This window comes from Vulpes lagopus, chromosome 12 (assembly GCF_018345385.1).
Source record: "Vulpes lagopus strain Blue_001 chromosome 12, ASM1834538v1, whole genome shotgun sequence".
Taxonomy (NCBI): Eukaryota; Metazoa; Chordata; class Mammalia; order Carnivora; family Canidae; genus Vulpes; species Vulpes lagopus.
Window position 1 is genome coordinate 70,888,956 of NC_054835.1, and position 25,261 is coordinate 70,914,216.

Genomic DNA, 25,261 nt, shown 5'->3' on the forward strand with positions numbered 1-25,261 from the left:
GGAGCATGTGGCCCAATTCTAGATAATGAAAGGTGGGGGGAAGACCACTGGGGGTTCTGGGAAAAGACTTTCCTCCCTGATAAAGTAAAATGAGAGGTATCTAAAGAGAAAACCAGGGTTTTTCCCTCTTGCATTTGGAGGGTATTATGTGGGATGTGATGTTTGGAACTGGAGCAGTGTCTTGCAACCACAAGAAGATAGAGAAGAGATCCCAGAGAGGATAACCCAGAGCTCTGGCCTAGTTAGGCAGCTGAATGAGGCAAACCTGGAATCACCTACCTTTTATTTATTTATTTATTTTTTTAAATTTTTCTTTATTTACGATAGGCACACAGTGAGGGAGAGAGGCAGAGACATAGGCAGAGGGAGAAGCAGGCTCCATGCACTGGGAGCCCGACGTGGGATTCGATCCCGGGTCTCCAGGATCGCGCCCTGGGCCAAAGGCAGGCGCCAAACCGCTGTGCCACCCAGGGATCCCCACCTACCTTTTATTATATGAGACAATAGAAAGCCTGAGAAGTCACAGCAAGAAGCATTTAAACAAATATACATGCTTTTGTTGGCATTGTCTGTTTTGGGGTAGGATGGGGAAATATTTTAAAGAATAGATGAAGAATCTTATTTTTTCATTTTCTTCTCAGCTGTGTTGTTTGACCATAGATGAGTTTCTATCCCAGATATCTTTATTGATAAAAATCATCTTCCACGGGGCACCTAGGTAGTTCAGAGAATTAAACGTCCAGGTCTTGATATTGGCTCAGGTCATGATCTCAGAGTTGTGAGATTGAGGCCTCCATCAAGTTCTTACTGGTATAGAGCCTGCCTGCTTAGGAGTCTTTCTTTTCTTCTCCCTCTGCCTGTCCCTGCACCCTCTGTGCTGTAGCCCTCTCTCTCTGTCTTAAAAAAAAAAAAAAAAGGAACAAGAAAGAAAAAAATCACCTTCAGTGATCTTACTGGTTCCTCTTCCTTTGGCCACTGAGGATACTCCATTGGAAGCAGATGTGTTTGGAAGCAAAGCCACATTTTCTTCTAGGTCCCCTACTTTGTGCCCTTTGGGGAGCACTCCCAAATGAAAGGGTTTTTTTTTTTTCTATTTTGTTTTTGTCGTTGTTGTTGTTTGGTTTTGGTTTTTTAATGTAGAAGAGGCAGATCCTCATTTGATGATGATGAACTTAATAGGCAGATTCCTTCCTCCCTTCCTTTCTTTGCCTCTTTCCTTCCTTCCTTCCTTCCTTCCTTCCTTCCTTCCTTCCTTCCTTCCTTCCTTCCTTCCTTTTTCCTCTCTTTCTCTTCATCTCTCTCTCCCTCCCCTTCTTGCTCTCATTCTCTCTCTCTTCTCTCACCATGGAATGAGTTGAGCTGCAAACTGTATTTTGTGGCCTATGGGATTTTTGGAGACTCCTTGAATCTTGTTCAAACAGAAACCTGGCAAACTGCATCCTAATTCAGAGCTTCCTGGTTAAACTCAATGGAACTCCAGCTAAGGAATTAAGTTGGTAGGCCATTGATATTTGAAATGAATAATAGAGATTTGGGGGGATAAGCTTTAATTTTGGAATAAGTATGTCAGATAGCTTTTTGCAAGAATGATTTGGGATAGGGCCACAAATATTTAAGATGCCACTTGTTTCTCACCATGTTGATGAGGCCAGTAATGGTAATTTCCCTTGCATAGTGAAATTTGAGTGCTAATGCCTGTTTGCTTTGATTATTACATTGTTGATCCAAAAGATCATCATCATCCTTTTGAGACTTTCATGTCTGCCCATTTTTTAATGTCATTGGTTGTTTTGACTAATAGCTATAATTCGAGGGAGAGGGATTGTATTGGTCAGGATACTGACAGGAAAAAATACATGGCAGAGGTAATTGCCAATGATTAGTGAAAGGCTCTACAAAGACAGGAGAGTATTAAGGAAAACCAACAAGGGATAGTGAAACGTTAAGGCTAATAACAATTACTATTTCTAGGCTTGGTATGGATCAAGGAAAGGGAGATGTTATTGGAAACTGGAGAGATCAATAATTTAGGGGAGGGTCTCCTGCCAGAAGCTATGGCGTTGGCCAGAAGAATATAGTCACTGTCAAACTATGACTCTGGATAGACATAAACAGGGCAAAAATACACTGACATTACTCTTATCCTATGATCTTCCTGCTAGTCAGTATCATTGAATAAACTCAATAGTCAGAAGGAAGGGAGTTTGGTTGAGGCAATCTGTAAAGGTCACCCTCCTTGGCCACAGAATAGAGTAAAAAAGGGTGGAGAGTGGATCTGAAAGAGCAAATACGATTATCCATTTGTTAAAAAAAAAAAAAGGATTATCCATTTGTGTGCCTTCACCTTCCTTGTAAATAACTTTAAACCCAGTTAATAGGTAGACAGGTCCTGGATACATTTTTAAAAAATAGCTCTATGCTTTTATTGTTTAAGAAACAGGCTAGGCTCCGTTATAAGAGATCTCCAAACATTGTGACTTCACCAAAATAAAAACTTATTTCTCTATTAGGCCCCTTCCTGGATAGGAATCCAGAGCTGATATGATGACTTGATGGTGTTGTGTGCTTTGGTAGATATTAGTTCTGTTGAAAAAAATATTTCCAGTCTTCTTTCTCTGGAAATAAGGGAGGATTGTCCTTCTCTGCCCTGTTGGGGTTAGACAGGGTCATGCAACTTGCTTTGGTCCATGAAATGTGAGTGTGAGGTGTGCCACAGAAGCATTTAGTTGCCCACGTTTTCCCTCTCACTGAAATTTGCATGGAGGCACTATTAATATGAAGGACAGCCATCCTCAAAAATTTCTCAGAGCTGCAGCTTATTTGTGGAAGTAAGAAATAGAGCATTGCTTTTTTTTTTTAAAGGACACATTTCTTTTTTTTTTAAATTTTTATTTATTTATTTATGATAGTCACAGAGAGAGAGAGAGAGGCAGAGACACAGGCAGAGGGAGAAGCAGGCTCCATGCACCGGGAGCCCGACGTGGGACTCGATCCCGGGTCTCCAGGATCGCGCCCTGGGCCAAAGGCAGGCGCCAAACCGCTGCGCCACCCAGGGATCCCCTGCAGTGTCTTTTAACCTAATAAAATGGTCACCCTAATGGTCACCCAGACCAACCCTGGTACAATGTGGGAAGGGACTATGCAAAGGTGGGAATACCAGGAGGCAGAGATCATTAGAAGCATCTTGGAGGCTGGTTTAAAAACCTCACTGTAAAAGAGGTGGGAAAAGCTAGTCTTTAGCTGGGCAGCCATCTCCTCAGACAGGAAGAAAGGGAGAAGGGCTAAGGGGACACACAGAATTCTCTGTACTCGCCTCTAGCCACACATATTTACAGGTGCACTCTCCTCATACATGAATACACATCCTATATCTTAAAAAGATTCTAGGCTTCTGAATTGTAGTTCCTGTGTCCCAGAGGATTCTTATCCTTAAGGTCACTATCTCCAGGAACTTGCCTTCTTCAATCCCAGACAATGCCAAATTCCCATATAAAAAGCTTTTTAGGAAAGGAGTGGGAGAGGGAGCTTCCATCTGGAAGGAAGAATAAAATCCTTCTCTGGGTACCTGGGTCTTTCAGTGGGTTAAGCAACTGATTCTTGATTTTGGCTCAGGTCATGATTTCAGGGTTGTGAGATCGAGCCCCACATTGAGCTCCATGCTGAGCGTGGAGCCTGCTTGGGATTCTCTCTCTCCCTCCCCCGCTACTCCTCCCTGCTCATCATGTCCTCTGTCTCTATTTAAAAAAAGAGAGAGAAAAAAAAGTCCTTCTGCATTGCTAATCTGGAACTCCAAGGATGAGTCATATGAACTATGAGTCAGTTTACCATTATATGGAAGTAGTTGGATGAGTTACATAAATTGAGATTCAAACCTAATGTTTCTTGTGTTTTTCTAAGTTAAAGTGGTAAATTCTTATAAGAAGAATCTATATTTACAGGAGCATATCCCCAGTGTGACAGCACTTAAATACTTTGAAGCCTAAAAATGATAGTGAAGGAAAAGGGAGAAGATCTCTAGAAACCTCTATGTCCTTGTGCCCTTCATTGTTTATGTAGAGCACAACAACATAGCACCAGGCACCCAAAATCCTATTATGCTGCTCTGCCAACATAAGCAGTGGCTGATATCCCAGATCATGGCCTGACTTATGTCCACTTCACTACCTCTCAGTACTTCCATCATGGGAAAAGAATGTGAAGTTTCAAATTATTTTTCTTATTAGCATTGTTATGGCTAGATACTTTGGCATTGGATTTGGGCAGGGATGTGTTTGAAACAGTTGGTATCAGGTTTTAAAATGATCTTTTACTGGACAGTGGAACATGTGGAGCAAAATGTCTACAAGGAGATGGCAAGGGTCACAAACTTGTATCTACCCAACATTTACACTTAGTTCAAAAAGTATGTCCTTTTTGGGGAATATAAATAATAGTGAAAGGGAATATAAAGGAAGGGAAAAGAAATGTTGGGAAATATCAGGAAGGGAGACAGAACATAAAGACTCCTAACTCTGGGAAATGAACTAGGGGTGGTGGAAGGGGAGGAGGGCGGGTGTTGGAGGGGAATGGGTGACGGGCACTGAGGCGGACACTTGATGGGATGAGCACAGGGTGTTTTTCTGTATGTTGGTAAATTGAACACCAATAAAAATTAATTTAAAAAAACAAAACAAAACAAAAAAAACCCAAAAAGTATGTCCTTGATGCCCTTAAATTATCTACTTGTCATCCTGTCCTATAATGTGCAAAACTAATCTTTTTCTCAAGTCCCCATCAATTGAGAAAAATCTGGTACTCTGTCCAATTATTTTCAAGGTTTGTTGGCCGACATATTCTTGGTTATTTATTTTTTTCTGACTCTGATTCTCTGCTTCTCCTGGATTCTTAATTACTCTAGCGGCTGATAGTTCTCCTTCTATGCATTCCTCTCTTGACTCTGACATTAGTTGAGACTCTTTTTGCTGCAAGTGACAGATACGCAGCTAGAAGAGAATTCATTAGCTCACAGAGCCATGTAAGCCCAAGGGGAGAGTGGGAACCAGGGCCTCAGGACCTGACCCCTCTTTCTGTTCTTCTCTTTGAAACTCCCATCTCTGCATGGCTTCATTCTCTTCCACTACAGAGTGCTCTGCTCTCTGTGCTTGGGTAGATGGCTGCCTGCAACCCCAGGCCTCTCATAACTCTCCAGGCAAGAGCACAAGAGAGAATTACCCCTCCAGTTCCAACTGGGAAAACTGGTGAAGGCTAAGATCCCATACCTTGTTTCAGTCCCTGTGTGCACAGGGATATGGCATTGTGATAGGCCAGCAAGGGCCATATGTTGAATTCTGAGTAGGGTGGGGAACCTGTGATGCTGTAACTGCTCTACCAGGACCACATGAAGTAGGGAAGGGGGTGCTCTTACCCCTTTATGAGAAGAGAACAGACAGAAACATTTCTTCAGTCCATTGTGTGCCACCCACATGGCTCAAGCAGTTCCTTCCCCATCCCCTGAAGGATCACCAAGGCAAGGCCATCGTGTGCTAAAACTTTCCTGAAGTTTGAGGATTTAATCAATCATGCCTACATAATGAAGCCTCCATAAAAGCCCCAAAGTACAGGATTCACAGGGCTTCCAGGAGGTGCTAGGGAGTGTGGTGTGCTCAGCATGGGCATGGAAGCTGAGCACCCCTATGTCCGTATCTTCCATCTAGCTCTTCCTGAGCTATATCCTTTATTACAGACTGGTCATCCAGTGAGGAAACTGTTCTCCTGAATTCTGTGAACTGTTCTAGCCAATCAGTCACACCCAAGGAGGGGGTCCTGGGAACTTCTTATATAAAACATTCAAAAACATGCCTCCTCTCAATATATTCTCCTGTAACATAAACATTTATAAGAGGTTACCTCTGGGTAGTGGGATCATGGGTAATTCTTATGGATTTTGTTGGTTTTATTGTTTCTCTCTTTTGCTTATCTCTTTTTACAATTACCAGATGAAACTGGTTCAAGGCAAGCAAGGAAAAACAGACTGAGCCTGCTGCCCTCTCCTCCCCCTTTACCAGAAAATGCAAAACCTCTCCCCAAAGCCTCCCATCTCCTCCCACCTCCCGTCACCCCAGGTCTTCAGTCTCAGCAGCAAGACTGTGTCACATGACTGCCACAGCTTCCAGTGAGGATGGAAAAAGGAGCATTTTGGCTTTTTAACCTCTACAGCCTTGCTGGGAGAAAGGTGGCAACAGAGAAAGGGGCTGGGGATAATCATCAGTCTAAGCAGCCAGTACCATCTGCAATGGCAGAACTGAGCATCAAGGGTAGAAAGAGGGATTTTTCTCATTCTGGGGTGGGTGTTACCACTTTGGTGTGTGGTCCTGGGTGTCCAGAAGAGACTTCTGACAATAAAATGTAGAGCTCTGGGTTCTCTTTAAGACTTCTCTCAGGCGTCAAGATGATCCTTTTCCATTCTCATTAATACCTTGTAGTAAGAGTAATTATTATTACTATTTACAGAGTGCTTTTTTTTTGAAGTAGTGTATTGCCATCCTCATATTACTCGGGAAGGTTAGTACTGTTAACAAATCCACACTTAGGGATCCCTGGGTGGCGCAGCGGTTTGGCGCCTGCCTTTGGCTCAGGGCGCGATCCTGGAGACCCGGGATCGAATCCCACGTGGGGCTCCCGGTGCATGGAGCCTGCTTCTCCGTCTGCCTGTGTCTCTGCCTCTCTCTCTCTCTCTCTCTGTGACTATCATAAATAAATAAAAAAAAAATTAAAACAAAACAAAACAAAACAAAAAAAACAAATCCACACTTAAAAGGGCACCGAGTCTTTCCTTGCCTCTGCTGAGCCCTCAGAGGCTGCGGAGCATTTAAGATTGGCCTCCCCTTCCCCACCACCAGGGGCAAAGAAGACCCTGCCACTGGTGGTGTAGGGTGTAGGAGAGGTTAAGACTGCTGTACCAGGAGTGCTGAAGACCGGCCTCATCCATGAAGGCCTCCACAGGGAATTGCCAACCTGTAGGAGCCTCAGACAAGCACCAAACCCATCTTTGTGTAGCTGCCTCCGACCCTGATGAGGCTATGTATGTCGAATTGGTGGAGGCACTTTGTGCCGAATGCCAAATCCACATAATTAAGGTGGATGACAACACCAAACTAGGGGAATGGGTAGGCTTCTGTAAAAGTGTTAGGGAAAACAGGAACGTGGTTGGTTGCAGTTGTGCGGTAGTTAAGGACAACAGCAAAGACTCTCAAGCCAAGGATGCCATTAAGGAGTACTTCAAATGCAAGAAATGAATACATAAAAAACTTGGCACTTGTTTAAACACACTAGTTAATTAATTAAAAGGACACAGAATCTCATTTTCTCCCAGCATGTGCTATTCAAGGACTCTTGACTCCTGGGCCTGATGAACACAGGAAGTGATCCTTCTGTCCCAAATGGTGCTTCTTGGTACCAAGGCACACTCTCTGCCCAACTGGTTAACTCTTCTTGTCCTGGGTGGATTGTTCTTGAAAAGTGTCTCTGGGGTCTAGAAAGACTTCTGACATGGGTCTTAGACCTGGTTTAGCATCTCTCTCAGGGTCTGATATGGGTAAATCACTGTGCTCTCCATCTGCTTTGCCCCCAGTCATTTTTTTTTCCTGTTAGCCAGTATCTATAAAAGCTTTGGAAGGTAAAGAATATTCTCTCGATACAGGTATTTATTACGTGCACACATTCCTACCTCATTTCTACCTTTTCCCTTCCTTCTTTCCAGAAAGTGATGTCAGCATCCAGCCCTGGGTGCTGAGAGATGCTCAGGGCATCACTAATTAGGTTGTAGGGAGCATGCCAGATGAGGTTATTCTTTCAGATCCTGGATCACTATGTGTTGTTTACAGAAGAAATATTCTAAGGTATAGGGAGAGGAAGCTTGCCAAGGATGTGTACTAGGATCTTGTAAACATTTGTATTCTGAATAACTGTTAGTGTGTCTTATTCTGGACCCGTTATTTTAAAGCTCTAAAAAAAAATTGTGCCTGCATTGTAGGTCAGAGTTCAGAAGTGTAGACCAGTGATGGGTCGCTGAGGTGGCTCAGTCTGTTAAGTGCAGACTCTTGATCTCAGCTCCAGTCTTGATCTCAGGGTTGTGAGTTCAAGTCCCGTGTTGGGCTCCATACTGGGCTCCACGTTGGGCTCCATGCTGGGTGTGGAGCCAATTTAAAAAAAGAAAGTGTAGACTAGTGTCTTTCCAGGCTGGGTTAGTAGACACTGCTAGTGGCCTTTCTAATATCCATCCTCCCCTTCTTTCTTTTCTTTTTTAATTTTATTTATTTATTTGAGAGAGAGAATGTCAGAGAAAGAGCACAAGCCAGGTTGGGGTGGGGAAGGGACAGATGGAGAGGGGGAAGCAGATTCTCTACTGAGCTGGAAGCCCAATGTGGGCCTTAATCTCAGGATCCTGGGATCAAGACCTGGGCCAAAGGCAGATGCTTAATCAACTGAGCCCCCTATGTGCCCCTCTGCCCTTCTTACCAACAGAACCCTGATTTTGCTCAAGGCAACAATATGCCCAATTAAAAATGTTCACTTTCCTAGGCTCCCTTGTTACGAATAGTCATGGGATTCAATTCTGGCCAGTGAGATGTAGCTGAGAGTTGCTAGGTGGGGGCCTCCAGGAAACCTTTTTTAAAGGTCAGGGACTTAGCTGGCATTTCCCCCCGCCCTTTTCTTTCACTTGAAACGTAGACTTAATGGCCAACATCCACCTTGTATGCCATGAGCACAAAAGCTACATGTTAAAGACAGCAAAATAGGAGACAGAGTGACCACAGGTCCTTGACATTAGAGAGACACTTACCTGCTGATGTCTCATTAAAAATAATCAAGTAATTAAACAAAAAGCCATTTTGGTTAATCCACTATGATAGAGTTATTGTTTCATACATGAAACACTTAAAAAAAAAAAAAGATTTATTTTCTTGAGGGTGCGAGGGGCAGAGGGAGTGAACTTTCGAGTTGACCCCCCCACTGAGTGCAGAGCTCCATCTGACAACCTGTGAGACTATGACCTGTGCCCAAACCAAGACGCTTAACCAACTGAGCCACCCAGGGGCCCCAATCAAACACACATTTAATAAGTAAGACATTAAGACCTTTAATATGTGGGGCAGCCCTGGTGGCCCAGCGGTTTAGTGCCGCCCTTAGCCCGGGGCCTGATCCTGGAGACCTGGGATGGAGTCCCATGTTGGGCTCCCTGCATGGAGCCTGCTTCTCCCTCTGCTTGTGTCTCTGCCTCTCTTTCTCTCTATGTGTCTCATGAATAAATAAATAAAACCTTTAAAAAAAAAAGACCTTTAATATGCTATCATAGAAGATAGAGGCAAATTGCCTGTAGGGGCTGTGAGAGGCCTGTGCTGCTTACGCTTCCATATGCATATACATCACCTGGGGACCTTCTTAAAAATGCCAATTCTGATTCTGTAGGGCTGGACTGGAGTCTGAATTTCTGCATTCTCAGAAGCTCGCTGCTAATGCTGATAATATGAGTAATGAACTCCACTTTGAGCAGCAAAGACTTGAAAAACGATAGCAATTTTGTCAGTCTGCTCCTATGTTGGAGTTCTTCTGTTTTTCTCTGATATGTGTATTATTCGGTTAAAAACCTACAGAGGAGGGAGATCCCTGGGTGGCTCAGTGGTTTAGCGCCTGCCTTTGGCCCAGGGTGCGATCCTGGAATCCCAGAATCAAGTCCCGTGTTGGGCTCCTGGCATGGCGCCTGCTTATCCCGCTGCCTCTGCCCCTCCCCATGTCTATCATAAATGAATTAAAAAAAAAAAAAAACCCTGCACAGGCTATGTCTATGTCTATCATAAATAAATTAAAAAAAAAAAAAACCTGCAGAGGACTCTGTGCATTTTCAACAAAGAGGTTTTTATTTAGAGTATCATTTCAGAGACAAAAAGCAGTTCATTTTGTTTAGTAAAATAAATTTAACAAATACATTTAAGTAAGGTAAATTCAATACTCCTGTGGATTTTATTTTCCCCCTTGGTTACTTGATTTTCTGCCCATTGGAGTTTCTGTCTTCCAGCCTAACTGGGTTCTTTCCAAGTTAATGCAGCTAAAATCCAAGGAACTGCTTTATGAAATCTGTATGACTCAAATATCCCTCTGTATTCTCAATCTCCATGTATTAAATGCAACATAAGGAAAACAACTTAGGGAATTAGAACCAGAAGGAAATGCTTCCCCCTCTTGGTCATGTCATCTTTTCAACGGAGGCCTTGCCTACTCTGAAATGGATGGTAAAAATAAACTCGTATGGGGAGATGATGGTCAAAAGCATACTTAGATGATTTTCATACCATCTATCATCAAGACCCGAAAGGAAATGCAAGCCCCGCCACTTTTCAGCCCAGCCACGGCTTTACACAGAAGCTACATACAGCTTCCTATAGTTATTTTCTTTCCTAGTTATATACATTTAAAAAATACAACATCGTGTTAAATAGCAGGACAGCTAAAAATGAAACACATAGCACTATGCTGAAAAAACAAAAAGGATGGTTAAGCTGAGAGAAACGGTGCATGGTCTTCATGGAGGGAAGCTCCTGGCACCAGCCCACCATCTCCTCAGTCTGTCACGGATCTGCACTCTGAGGGGAGGCCTTCTGACTGCCGCCACTGAGCCAGACGCTGCTTAAACCATTTCTGGAGGAGGGAAATAGCAAAATTACCTGTCACATATTGGAAAACTGGAACATTCCCTCTTTTTCTGTGGTCCAACCAGAAAGGAGGAGAGCAAGGAATGTGTCCACGGGGATGGTTTTTCTCACTGTGACACTTACCTTCTCTGCTCCAGGACCTTTGCACATGCTATTTCCTATGCTTAGCATGTTCTGCCTTCATTCTTTATCTGATGATCTCCCTTTCATTCTCAGGTCTCAGCTTAAATAGAACATTCTCAATGAAGCCTTCCCTAACCACTTTGTCTAAAGTAGGTTCTCTACCCATCTCCTTATTCTCTATTTTAATACTTTATTACCTTCACAGAATGTTTGGTATCTGTAATTACTATGTTTAATCACTTGCTGTTAGTCTACATTTCCTTCTAGAATATAAGATCCATGAAAACGGAGACTGTATTCATCTTATCATCATCATTGATTGCATCCTTTGCCCCCACGCAGCACCAGAGCTTAACAGGGATTAATCAGTGTTTGTTTAATGAATGAAAGAAATTGAAGGATCTCCTTGATGCCCCAGATAAACCTCTATGGCTGCTATATCTCGCCAATGTGTGGTGACCTCATCAAGGGCCTTGGTCATCAGTAGTGTGGAAACCAGCCCTGGACAACCTTAAGGTACTGCTTCTTAGGGATCCATGGAGTAGGCTAGCCCAAACTCTCCTGCTGCGGGGCTGCTAAATAATAAGAAAAGAAAAAGTTGTCCTTCCAGCTTACTTACTAGAACCTTCTAGCTCTGTGTACTCCAAATCTTCACATCTCACAAAAGAGACCAGGGATTTAGGGAAGGCCCTGGATGGGATGCTTCTGGACATGGTACCGTGTGAGGGCTAAAACACTTTTATGTGTCATAGGTCTGCCTTTTACTATGCTACTGAGAGCTGGGGGATCCTGTAAACAAAAGACAAGGAGGAAACCCATGCTGGCGAATCAGCTGGGGTGTGGATTAGGTTGGCCAGGAGGAAGCTAGGATTTTTAAAAAACAATGTTGAAGGGGGACTAGTGAGGAAACAGAAGCAGCCTGCCCTGATCCTCATGGGAGAGGATGAGTCAGAGGGCCCTGTGGGAAGTCAGACCTCAGGCTTTTTTCTCCTGTGTTTCCCAGCCTTTCACTCATCATGGCAAACATTGGGCATGATGATATTTTTCACATCACACTGGGATAAACAGGCAAGTTGCTTGGGTAGGTGTCCACCAGGACTCTGTAGTCCTGGACCCTGCCAATAGAAAGCTCTATGGTGATCAATTGGCTACGGGAACCCAAGGAAGCCCCTTAAAAATAGTGCCAGTCAGCTCAACTGTACATGAAGAGGTAAGCTTAGGGGGTCTTTACTGTCCCTTCTGGGTTTTTATAATTCACCTATTCCAAAGGTAAGCACATGAGGGGACAGAAAAGAAGCAAATAGAACACAGCTATGAGATGGACACCAGACCTGGGATGTGCTGATGGAGATGGTGTGGTAAGAAACATCCAGAGGGCTCTGACTTAGTATGGCCAGAGTAGACTCAACCTCAGGACAAAGAGGGTGGACTCTAGGGTCATGCTGGGGAAGATCTCATCTCTGCAGAGATCTCGGGAGCTGAAAGGTAGTTCAGCATTAGCCCATGATCAGAAGAAAGTGTGAGAACCACAGGAGAAGGAGTGCTTCTAGGGATCAAGACCTGTAGAGCCAGAAAGGAGTTGGGGCCACAGGGCCATTTAGGGCTCTGCACCAGTGCTAAGCTGGCTGAAGAGCATGGGACCATACTTATAACTTGCCCTGACTGTACAACAGAGTTTACACACTGAAATGCCTTACATGGCTGTCAAGATCAGTTGTCCTGAATTGTGAGGTGGGAGCAGAGAAAAGTAGCCTAAAGCCAAGGGGAGCAGACTACCCATGTGGGGCAGTTGCTCTCCAGATGCCATATTCTACTCCTGGAGATCACTAGCTCATGTTAACTTTGGTGGCTTTAACCAAAGTTCTACCACTAAAGGTAGGTGCATTTTCTTCCATAACCCGCATGTGTTTGGTTAATTCTGGAATCTGGTGTGAGAGCAGCATGGTTCCAGTTCCCCTAATGAGGTAGCTCTGTGGGGGGTTCTGAGGCTACAAGGTCTGATTCAATAGGATTTCCAGTTACTAGAGCTGAACAAATGGCAAAGTTTTAAAGACTGACTAATTAAAACTTGGAGGAGGAAAGTCTCATTTTCTATCAGGATTCATTTAAGACAAAATGATTGAGCTGGCCTCATTCAGAAGAGCCACCCGTATCTTTATACTAGTAATGAATATTAATGTACAGTTACCAAAAATAACTTCAGCGAGGACCACATTTGTGAATTGGAGAGTTGGCATCCAAATGCCTACCAAAGTGAACCCTAGTATTGGGGGATGGGACAAGGTTCAAGAAAAGCTGAACGATTTTCCTAAAGATATATATTTTAGATCAGATATGTATATAGTAATTTGGCAAACCAGTCGCTGTCCAACAAAAACCATGAAACACCTTGCTTGCTTCTTTTCCCCTCCAGAGCTGAATCTTACATCTCGCTCACATCAATACTAATTTTCCACCTGGCTTTATTCTTCTCTTCCTTGTTTCCGTCATCCCCTGGGAAAGACATTCATCCCTCACTGGCTTATAAATGAATGCCCTCATTACCTCACCCCATTGATGGAGATTTATTTACTCTGAGTGAACAGATGATAATTAGACACTGTGATGGGGAGGGGCGGAGGCCAAATAACATTGTTCCTGTCCTTTTCTCTAGTAACTAACATTTTATTCTTTTCAGGGGGAGACCTTTAGATCTTTATTCCACTGATAAAGCGTCCAACAACTAAAACCACTGAGTTCTGGGAATAGTCCCAGGGCATTAAGAGGAGATAAAGATACTGGAAACCTCTGTAAGAACCAACGCCAGCTACACTGGGCTTGAATTGGTGATAATAGAAAATACCAGATCTTCCTGGCCTCCCAGGGGACTGATAGAAGACCTTTCCCAGCCCCTTCTAACACTGACTTCAAAATAATAAAAGACACAGGGGTTGGGATTCTGTAAGGTTTATCTAATTTCATTGTAGGAGATATCTTATTACTGTCATGAGAAAAAAACCCATTCTAGGATCCCAGCAATGCAACTTAAAATGTCATTAACTTTAGCGCTCCCTTCACCTCACTCCTGGTACCTACAGGTGTCCCTCTAATAGCATAGAACATTGTCCGACAGTGGGACAGTTACAAAGAGGTCATCCAAGCCCCCAGAGAATGTTTCAAACTTCTGGTCCCTCTTGCCCCTGCCAAAGTATCAGCAATCAGCTCTAGCAAATTATCTCAAAGGAGCATCTCGTGCCTATTTTTCTTCCATGAAAGCATTACTTGTTCTAGGAAAATAAAGAATATGATTCCAATTCTGGAGATGGGTGGTGGTAGGGGTGAGGGACCAGGCATCAGAAATCAGTAGTATTTTGGCTTTGGAGATCTCTTCCTGTGGAAAGGGGCAACACAGATAAAGAATAGAAACAGGGGATGTGCTGATACCAGACACAGTCTATATGTTGGCCCTGTAGACCCTGGCCTTCATGGAGTTATTTAAAGAGTCCCTCCAAAGCCTGCTGTCAATTAAAATAATTTTATTTATGTCTGAAAGTTCACCATTGGGCATTGTATCTCCAGAAGACACTTTAAAAAATATAGATGTTGTCTGAGGTGCACTTGGATGGTTCAGTTGGTTAAGTATCCAACTCTTGATTTTGGCTCAGGTCATGATTTCAGGGTCTTGGGATCGAGCCCCAGAGTTGAGCCCTATATCAGGCTCCTCACTGGGTGTGGAGCAAGATTCTCTCTTTCTCTCTGCCTCTCCCTTGGCCCCTCCCCCTCTCTAAAATACATATATATGTGTGTGTATATGTATATGAATGTTGTTTGAGAAGATTAAAGAAGAACCCCATTCTTACCAACCAGTGCACATGGGGGTGGGAGGAGCTGGGTAAAAGTTTGGGTGGAAAGGATGGGAAGTTGGAAAATGGGACCCAACCAAGTAAGGAGTGACAGAGGACAGACACTTCCCCTGAACTTGCTAACTTTTGCCTCCCTCTAAGCTCTGGGGTCTCTGGTGCTTCCCTGCGGGTCTACACAAGAAGGCAGAGGGGCAAGCAGAGTCATAGCAGCCCCAGAGAGGAAGAAGGTGTTGCCCCCCCCGGGGGGGGGGGGGGGAAGGAAGCCAGGCACCCTGCTCAGAGGCTGACTCACCCCTACAACCACTCATGTCAGGGTTGCAGCTAGGAATGAGAAGATTTTCTATGGGCAAACTCCCCAAAGTACATCTGGCTTAATTAGTAAAAATCATTTTAGACTTGGGATCCAGGGTCTTGGTTCTGGGATATCTTAGAGCACCCATGACAAGCTTTTAAGCCTCAGCTGAGTATGGTCCAACGTGAGGAGAGGTCAAAGTGCCTAATGCTCTGGTCTATAAAATGGGAAAAATAAGAAAATCCCTGCTTTAGAGCTGAGACCAGAGGTGTGGAAGTGCTTCAGGCTCCCGTGGGAGAGATGCTAGAGCGGTTCCAAGTAGTAGTATCATGCATAACTAATTGTCTTTCCATGACCAAGGGGAAAATAGAAGTCAGAGTAAACTCTAGATAAGGGTTTAAAAAAAAAAAAAAAAAAGCCTGCTGAAGCAACATTGCACCTGGAGGTTCATAATCACAGTGTTTCGTTCTCTATCCTAAACAATATTCCGAATAATAGGAGCTTTTAAAAATAGATAAATCAATCAAAGCACTTAAAGGGACATCTGCTTCCACTCCCTTCAGTTGTAAATGTCAGATGCTTACCTTCTTGGAAAACTCCAGAAAAAGACTTAGAGCCCGGGAATTTTTTGAACTGTGAAATCTCCCTGGCTATACACAGTTTTAGCTCCGCAGCTAAGGGGCACTGCAGCGCGGAGTGTGGAAAGAGCAACCTTGACGACCCTTGCTACGCTGGCAACTCTCTCCTTGGCCTCAGTTTCCTCGTGTGCCAAACCGAGGGCTGAATTTACTACAGCTGATCGCTGGAGTCCCTTCCAGCCTGGCACTCTCGGCCGAGAACAGAGCTGCCAGCGGGGGCTCAGAGGGCGCACGAGGCTCCTCTTCGGAAAGTGTCGCTCCGGCCCGGGGGGGGGGGGGGGGGGGGGGGGGGGATCGCGCGCGGAGGAGGAGGAGGAGGAGGAGGAGGAAGCGAGGCGAGAGTGGCCCAGGGACGCAGCTCCCGGAGCCGCAGGGAGGACGGCGCGGTTCTCCCGGGCTACGGGGAGAGCAGCGAAGCACGGAGGGGGCAGGGTGACCGTGAGGTTTCCACGCGGTTCCCGGGGGGCCGCCGCGGGCTGGGGCTGGAGGGTCGGACGCGGGGCGCACGGAGCCGGGCAGCTGGCGTGCGGCGGGGGCAGCGCCGCGGCGTCCGGGCTCGCGGGGTGCGGGCGGGAGCGACCGCGGATCCGGGGAGGGCAGGGGGGGCCCCGGCGTGCGCAAGGCCGCCCGGGGCGCGCAGGGGTCGGGGGGTTGGGGGAGCGCGCAGGGGTGGGGAGGTGCACAGGGATGGGGGGGTGGAGGGGAGCGCACAGGGGTCGGGGGTGGAGGAGAGCGCGGGGGTCGGGGGAATGGGGAGAGCGCGCAGGGGTCGGGGGCTGGCGGGGTGCGCAGGGGTCGGGGTGGGGGGGCGCAGGAGCGCGCAGGGGTGGGGGCTTGCACAGGGATGGGGTGGAGGGGAGCGCACAGTAGTCTGGGGGTGGAGGAAAGCGCAGGGGTGGGGGGCGCGCAGGGATGGGGGTGCACAGAGGTCGGGAGGTGGAGGGGCGCGCAGGGGTCGGGGTGGGGGGCGCGCAGGGGTCGGGGGTGGAGGGCGCGCAGGGGTCGGGGTGGGGGCGCGGAGTCGGGATGGGGGGTGCACAGGGATGGGGGTGCACAGAGGTCGGGAGGTGGAGGGGCGCGCAGGGGTCGGGGTGGGGGCGCGCAGGAGTCGGGGTGGGGGGTGCACAGGGATGGGGGTGCACAGAGGTCGGGAGGTGGGGGGGGCGCGCAGGGGTCGGGGGCTGGCGGGGTGCGCAGGGGTCGGGGTGGGGGCGCGCAGGGGTCGGGGTGGGGGGTGCACAGGGATGGGGGTGCACAGAGGTCGGGAGGTGGAGGGGAGCGCAGGGGTCGGGGTGGGGGGCCGCAGGGGTCGGGGTGGGGGCGCGCAGGGGTCGGGGTGGGGGGCGTGCCGGCCTCACCTGGGTCTCCTCCTCGGAAAGGCCGGCCTCGGCCGCGATGAGGCACAGCGTGGTGGGGTCCGGGTGCTTGTTGACCTTGCTGAAGTTGTACTCCAGGATCTCCACCTGGTCCTCGGTGGGGCCGCTCGCGGTCTCCGCCGACATAGTCGCGGCGCGGCTGCGGGCGAGAGGAGCGGGGGGTGAGCGCGGCGGCGGCGGGCAGGGATGGGGATCGCGGCGCGGCCTCGGGGCCCGACCTGCCCGCGGGGTCTCCCGGCCGCGGTCCCTGGGGCGGCGGCGCGCCCTCCTGGCCCGAGGCTCCTGGAAAGTCGCCCCCGGAGCTTCGCCCCCGGGAGAGGGAGCTGCCCCGGGCGGTGGCGACGGGTCGCGGGGCTGGGGACCCACCTCGCGGGTGCGCGTGCGTCGGCCTCGAACGCGGCTAAGCCGAGGGGGGCAGGACGCCCCACCCCGCCCCTCCCTCGAAGAAACGACCCAAAGGACGGAAGTTACTTAAAGTTGGGGAACTGGAGCCGCACTTTTACTCTCTCCCGTCCACAGAGCAGGACAGAGGTCCAGAGACGTCGTTTACTCCTGGAGGCGCTAAGACCGGGAGCTGAGCATCAGGAGAAGTGTCCACCTGAGGGCTTGTGTGACTCACTCTGCAATCTGCAGCCTCCCCGGCCCTCCGCCCCACCCCTCCACCCCCAGTTTTCGGAAGCCTCCAGTCCACGCGGCTCCCCGCTGCCCGGCGCTGCTGGCCGTTGGGGCCCAGCCACTTGGTCACCAGCTCCAGGGGCTCTTGCTTCAGAGCCAAACATCGCTCTGGCAGATTTTGGGTAGCATGACTTCCTGCTGCATCCTCTCCATATCTAAATAGCCTCTGAACTGGGTCAAAAAAAGGGGGGGGGGCAGCTGTTCATCAGATGTTCACCCCCCCCCCCCATCCTACAATTTAAGATGTACCGAGGCATAGGAAGCTACAGTCTTGAAGATCTTGGCTGAGGATTTGGTACACACAGGTCAGGACTTGACTCCGCTGACAGTAAAAGACAAGTTCCAAGTGTGGGAATCAGGCTGGTTTGTTGTTTAAACAAACAATTGCAAAATCATCCAGCACAATCCTGAGTAGGTTTTGAAGTGGTTTGTGCCTGGGGAGGAGCCACACTCCACCGATGTGCCTGCATAATGTACCTGATGCTGGTACGACCTTTTCTACTGGGACCTGCCTCCTGTGCTCCCTGGTAAATATCTTTACCTCCCCTCTGGGTCACTTGGAGACGTTTCCAGGTGGGACAAAAAAGCATTCCACTGTGCGAGAGTCTTGGGCTCAAGGCCCTTGTCAGGCCACCTTGAAGTCCCTTGTTTGTAGATGAGTTATATGCCCCCTCCCCAATTTCAAAATCTGTACCAGTCACTCCTGTTACAGTGCTCACAGGCTCAAGCCAGGTCAGAAACGTCACCTCTCCTGTGGGCACCCATCTCCCCTTTTCTTTGACCCAGAAATTCAGAGCTGGAAAGAATCTCGGAGATTTTTTTCAGTCCTCTCCTGGAACAGCCCAGGAGAAGCAGGCACAGAAGGACTTCCTCTACCAACATTGCCCAGTTAATGACCGACACCCTTAGCTTTAGTTTCAGTCCTGTGTTCTGCAAGACCCTTCCCAGCAGGCCATTCTGACTTTAGTTGGGCAGAAAAAATCAGGAGGGCAGCAGTTTAAAGGCAGGAGCTTCTGAATGGGCATTGACTGTCCTCATAGGATCCCAGTTCCAGCCAAAGCTGCCTCCTGGAACCACCCCCCACTGCTCATTTTGCCTAAAAGAATATAGAAGAGGGGACATTACTGCCTCTGATTTTATTTCTTGGAAAGGTTCCATCTAATTCCTTTGACACAGTTATGCTGCCTCTTTTCAATGAAACATTTTGGGTCTTTGTAGAACTCTTAGTCCCTCAAAAATATTAACCAAGTGTATAGATTTCTAAACTGGACTCAGATTCAAGGTCTGTTCGGCATGTACTTCTTTCTCTCTTTTTGTTACATACTTACTATTATATAAGTCAAAGCCTGTTACTGTCCTAACGTTTAATCAGGTGCATTTTCTCTTCTATTTTTGTGGCTTCCTGTTACAGGACTCTGTATGAGGTTTCATGGGTAGCTTCCGGTTGACTTGAAAGTGCTCCTTGGGTTAGTTGGCTGAGGGCCACTGGACTTGTTTGGCTGCTAAGGAGACTCGTGGGAGGGCCTTTTGAAAATACCTGCTTCTCCAACATACACCAAACAAACAAGCTTGATTTCTAGAAATGAAGATAAAAGGTCTGACCTCGATAGTGAGACTTATCTGCTGTTCTCCACAAAACTGTTGCTGTTATTTCAGCCCCCTTTGGCTGACAAGTGTTTGCAGCTGTTGCTTGGTTTCTTCTCTCCTTCTCCCTCTTTTAAAGGAAATTTAAAAACCAAATCACCCCCATAACCTTGGCCTTATAAAACTTCTCAACTCTTTCCAGTAAGGAAGCTGTTGAAAAGCTTCTCTCGAGGTAGTAGTCTAAACACTTTCAGATGAAAAGAACTAAAAATATCTTAAAGCTTCTTAAACTTTAATCTCAGCATAAGTTCTATTGTTGCTGAGGTTATATTCATATGAAACATTCAAAGAGCAACTTGTCCTGTGGTTTGTTTTTGTGGTGGGGGAAGACAACGCATAAAGCTTTTTCAAGAGGTTAACTGAAAACAGCTGGCTTTTCTTCTAAATGAATCCCTACACGTGGTTAGACAGTTTTACCCTTGCCCCCTAACTCTATGGTTATTTATTTTAAAGATATTTACCTGGATGAACTAGCTTACAGAGAGTGCTACAAACTAACCTGCAGAGACTGCTGTGAGCTCTCATTTACTATCTCTCTCCTCCCTCCCCCAACCATCAGACCTCTTTGTAAAGCCACTAATATCAAACCAAATGGTTATCAGTGGTAGATCCTCTGCATAAACATGGTGAGCTGGCCAAAAGAGAAAAAAGCAGTTGAATCATTTTTTAGGGCCATCTCTCAATTTCCATTAGCCCAGGACTTCTGGGAAGCAATGGGCTCCAGAAGCATTGTATTTTCTTAAGAGAGAAAAATAATGTGCTGTCCTATCCCCAAGAGAAGTAGAGGTTCTTCACTCACCACTTACTGAACTACTCTGGACAGGGCACAAAGGGCACCATCCACGCTGTCTGTGTCTGTCAGAATTGACAAATAGGGGGCGCCTGGGTGCCTCAGTTGGTTTAGTATCTGACTGACTTGATTTCCCCACAGGTTGTGATCTCAGGGTCCTGGGATCTGGCTCCACATTCGGTGTGAAGTCTGCTTGGAATTCTCTCTCTCTCCCTTTTCTTCCTCTGTCCTTACCTCCATCAAATAAATAAGTCTTTAAAAAAAAAAAATATTCCACAGGAGTGGAATATTGATCTGCCTCTCCAGGTTAACATGAGGTCTGCTTTCTTTTTTACTTTTCTTTTTTTTTTTTTAAGACTTTCTTTCTTTCTTTCTTTCTTTCTTTCTTTCTTTCTTTCTTTCTTTCTTTCTTTTTCTTTCTTTCTTCTTCATGAGAGACACAGAGAGAGACACAGAGACACAGGCAGAGGGAGAAGCAGGCTACCTGTGGGGAGCCTGATGCAGGACTGGATCCGAGGACCCTGGGATCATGCCTTGAGCCAAAGGCAGACGTTCAACCACTGAGCCACCCAGATGCCCCATGAAGTCTGCTTTCAAAGAAAAAACAGTTTGTGTATGTGTTTGTTTTTCTGTTTGATTGATTAATGCTTAGAGCAGTAGCTCTTGTGCCTGACTGGTCCTCAGAATCACCAGTAGAAATGTCCGGGCCTCCCATAGTCCTCCTCTATCAGAACCACTTTAGGAATCCAGTGTGGAAGGGTTATAAAATGTATCTCAGCTCTTACAAGATTTTGTAATTATTAAAGTCAATGATAAATGTTTAGAACATCTTATACTTTATACCTATAAAAATTCATTAAAATATCTTCTACCTTTTTTTTTTAATTTTTTAAATTATTTATTTATTTATTTATGATAGTCACACAGAGAGAGAGAGAGAGGCAGAGACACAGGCAGAGGGAGAAGCATGCTCCATGCACCGGGAGCCCGATGTGGGATTCGATGCTGGGTCTCCAGGCTCGCGCCCCGGGCCAAAGGCAGGCGCCAAACCGCTGCACCACCCAAGGATCCCTATCTTCTACCTTTGATGCTGTGTATCATCTCAACAATTGAGTAGATGATAGGCTGAGGTAGTTTCAAAGGAATAAAGTCTTTTTGAAAATTTATTTTTTGAAATTTTATTTACTTTAGAGAGAGTGAGGACAGGAGCAGAGGGAAAGAGAGAGAATCCCAAGCAGACTCTGAGCTGAGCATGGAGCCTGACGTAGGGCTCAATCCCACAACCCTGAGATCATTACCTGAGTGGAAACCAAGAGTTGGATGCTTATCCAACTGAGCCACCCAGACACCCCTAAGGAATAAAGTTTTTAAAGTACACAGATACATGTCAGAAAAAACATTTAGGCACCATGTTATTAATCTTTTGTATGTATGGTCAGGAATGGGGAAATTGCCTTTAAAATTATGAATTATCAGGGTACCTGGGGGCTCAATTGGTTAAGCATCTGACTTTGACTCAGGTGGTGATCTTGGGGTCCTGGGATGGAGTCAGACTCCACCCTCAATGGGGAGTCTGCTGTCCCTCTGCTCATCCCCTCCAGTCATGTTCTGTCTCGCTAACATAAATAAATAAAATATTTTTTAAAAAAATTATGAATTTTCAGAGAAATTTCCCTGTTTTCAAAAATTTAGAAATAATATAAAACCCCTTAAAAATCTTGAAAAATGTATTTTTATATTGACATCAGAGTAAGAAAGCAGGTCATCAAAAGAAAAATCCCTTCCACCTCTTCATACAGTTATCTGTAATTGATTTAGATGGCAAAAATTATAGTGGAAAAGATTTGGCAAACTGGACAAATGACTGTCCTCTAATTTCTTAAAGTTTTCAGGGAGAGAACTGCTAAAATTTAAGTTATCAGTTACACGGACAACTTGTATAATAGAACTTAAAACTGAACATTAGATTATGAATACTCCATATACACATAACATCATTACTATCTTCAGGGAAACAGGATTCCAAACAGAAATAGGAAAATATATTTTTAAAATGCTATTATCAGGGCAGCCTGGGTGGCTCAGTGGTTTAGCGCCGCCTTCGGCCCAGGTTGTGATCCTGCAGGCCCGGGATCCAGTCCCACATCAGGCTCCCTGCGTGGAGCCGGCTTCTCCCTCTGCCTGTGTCTCTGCCTCTCTCTCTCTCTCTCTCTCTCTCTCTCTGTGTCTCTCATTAATAAATAAACAAAATCTTTTTAAAAAAATGCTACTATCAATTCTAGTTTTACATATTTAAAAAACTAGAGAAAAATTCAACAAAAGGTTAACAGTGATTATATCTAAATTGTGAGACTACAGATGATGTAAATTTTTTTCTTTATATTTTCTTGTTTCCTCCCTATTCTATCATGAGCATTTATTATTTTGAAATTAAGAAGTTTATTTACTTTTTCTTAAAAAAATATCCCTGGGGGCACCTGGGTGGCTCAGTGGTGCCCCTATTCCTTTGATTATTAAAGTAGTTCCATCACATATGTATGGATCCTAAAAGAACATATTATTTTAGCTTTGTATATTTTGGAATTATATAAAAGTAGTATTATATATAATTATTCTATGAATTGCTTTTTTCATCAATAATTTCCAAGATTCACCCATAATTTCTGCATGTAGAGAAGTTCATCCATATTCAGTGCTGTTTCCATTTTGTGAATATACTATAATTTATTTATGTCTTTTCCTGTTGGTAGATATTTGGTTTTCAGTTTTTTGCTATTATGAACATTGCTCTTGGAGTATTTTTTCATATGCCTTCTGAAGTGCATCTAGGAGGGTTTCTCTAGGTATACACATCTCTAGGTATTCCTATAACAGTCTTAAGATATGTGGCCTTTTAAAAAAAAAGATTATTTTATATATAGAGAAAATGCTTGGAGGGGAAGGGGCAGAGGGACAGAGAACCTCAAGCAGACTCACTGCTGAGCAGGGAACCCTACTTGGGGCTCAATCTCATGACCCTGAGCCAAAATTAAGAGTTGGCCACTCGGGATCCCTGGGTGGCGCAGCGGTTTGGCGCCTGCCTTTGGCCCGGGGCGCGATCCTGGAGACTCGGGATCGAGTCCTACATCGGGCTCCCGGTGCATGGAGCCTGCTTCTTCCTCCGCCTGCGTCTCTGCCTCTCTCTCTCTCTCTGTGACTATTATAAATAAATAAAAATTAAAAAAAAAAAAAAGAGTTGGCCACTCAACTAACTACATTGCCCAGGTGCCCCAAGATATGTGGCTTTTAACTTTACAAATAATATCAACTTTTTCCCCAAAGTTGTTGAACTATACTCTACAGTGTATAACGTTTCCTTGTTCCACATCCTCATCAGTACTGTCAAACTTCTTAATTTTTGCTAATTTTTGTTATGTATTTTTTTTTAATCCATGAGTAATACCTAAACCTCTTGCAGCTATTTATGTGTTCAGCTTGCATAAGTTCTTGGGGCTAAAAGGTTCCATATGTTTACTATTTACTGTATAAAAGTATTTCCTGTTTCAGCCCAGCAGGAGATTTGAGGGTTTTTTGAGTTTAGAGTCTGTCTCTAGGCTAGCTTGTTATTTCCATGGGTCACCAAAAACAATAAAAAAGATGTATGGAAAATCAATTATATTAGATCTTTTGTCTGTCTTATGCTAAAAATGTTCTTATTTTCCCTTTTACAGAGCTCCTGGAAGTGAGGACTGGATTCTATACTAAAAAAAAAAAAAAAAAAAGTTAAAACAACATGTTAACCATATCAATTATCCACCCCCACCCCTCACCCCTGCAAAGTTAGTATCAAAGTTTCCGAACAAAAATAACAGATATGGATTTAAAATGACTGAGTAAAAGAAGAAAGGATGTAGGGATAGACAGGAAGTGTAAAGAGACTATTAGGCTGTGGGTTTAAAACAGGATATAAACATGTAAAACCAAATAATGTGTTCTAGTGTTTGGACTGAGATGCCAGGAGCAGGGGGTGTGAGCTCCAGTTCAAAAGCAGGTTGCTATTAGTTCTTTTGATTTCTTTCATAATCCTTTCATAGTAATCAGAATGGAATTAGTCCTGTTTTGTGGTTAGAGGAAGGTTAACTAACTTGTTTATAGCATCAGAGGAAAACCCAGAATTCTGGCTTTAGCAGTACAGGCAGTTTGTGGTATCTTGAGCAACAAGGTTGATTTATACCTTTAAAAATATATTCTTCTTGGAGCGCTTGGGTGGCTCAGTCAGTTAAGCATCCTACTCTTGATTTCAGCTCAGGTCATGATCTCAGGGTCATGAGATCAAGCCCTGCCTGGTGCTCCATGTTCATGGAGTCTGCTTGTCCTTCTCCCTCTGCTTCTCCCTTCTCCCCCATTTGATTGTTCTCTCTCTCTAAAATAAATAATAAAATATTTTTAAAAACCTATATTCTCCTCATGGTCTACTGATATCAGAGATTCTAAGATATCACTGAATCACCTATTTGGATTGCTGAGCTCTAACTGGAGTTGTTACCTGTTACTTTAGTGAAGAACTGGGACTGGTGGCAGCCAGTCTTTCCCAGTGTGGGGCAGGCATTGCTGACCTGCTGTGATCTCTCCAGCCTCGTTCTCTTAGCTGCCACTGCAGACTTCTTGCAGCCCTCCACATGCCTCCCGGGAAAGCCTAGTGTCCACTTGACACCAAGGTAACAGGGTTAACGGACTCACCCCTCTCAAGTTTTGTTCTGACTCCATTATTAGAGGTACAGATAAAGTGGGGGAGATTTGTTCAAGTTTGTCCAGTAAGATCTGAGCTCTTAGTTTTTGACTTGGTTTAAGAGCTCCTGGCACATGCAGAACCACCTGCCAGCTCACAATGGCATGCACCTGTTCTCCCAGAACAGGCTACAATTGATTCAACAAAGCAGGAAGAATGAGATGCCCTGCATTGGGTTCCATGCTGGGTGCAGAGCCTCATTTTAAAAAAACCCAAAACACAAAAGACATCACTTGCAATACCTCCAGTTCTCTCATGTGAAGAAGGGATATAACACACACCTTCACCTAGCTCACAGCTTTGTTATAAAGTTCATATGACATTATTGTAGGGAAGTATGTCTAAGCTGTAAAGTGCTTGCTTATGGAAGATATTATTGTTCTTTGAATGACTGTGGGCTAGGCATTCAGCAGGGCAGCTCCTGG

At 45.5% G+C, this 25,261-nt stretch overlaps 1 protein-coding gene and 1 pseudogene across 5 annotated transcripts in view; one reads left to right on the top strand and one right to left on the bottom strand.

Annotated features, from left to right (window-relative positions):
* Positions 1-6,157: 6,157 nt before the first annotated feature.
* Positions 6,158-7,274, top strand: LOC121474054 (annotated as a pseudogene).
* A 2,599-nt stretch (positions 7,275-9,873) lies between these two features.
* The window catches only part of HOPX (HOP homeobox), a 28,130-nt gene continuing 12,742 nt past the window's right edge, over positions 9,874-25,261 (bottom strand). For 2 of the 5 annotated variants that reach the window (XM_041726478.1, XM_041726477.1), the window contains exons 2-3: positions 16,942-17,098; positions 9,874-10,674 (exon numbers count right to left, since the gene is read on the bottom strand). In XM_041726478.1, the coding sequence (XP_041582412.1) occupies positions 10,597-10,674; positions 16,942-17,085 (222 nt within the window). In that variant the 5' untranslated portion in view covers positions 17,086-17,098 and the 3' untranslated portion in view covers positions 9,874-10,596. Of the gene's footprint in view, positions 10,675-16,941; positions 17,099-17,177; positions 17,294-17,325; positions 17,592-25,261 lie in introns of those variants that run through there. The other 3 variants (XM_041726480.1, XM_041726481.1, XM_041726482.1) reach the window with 3 other exon arrangements.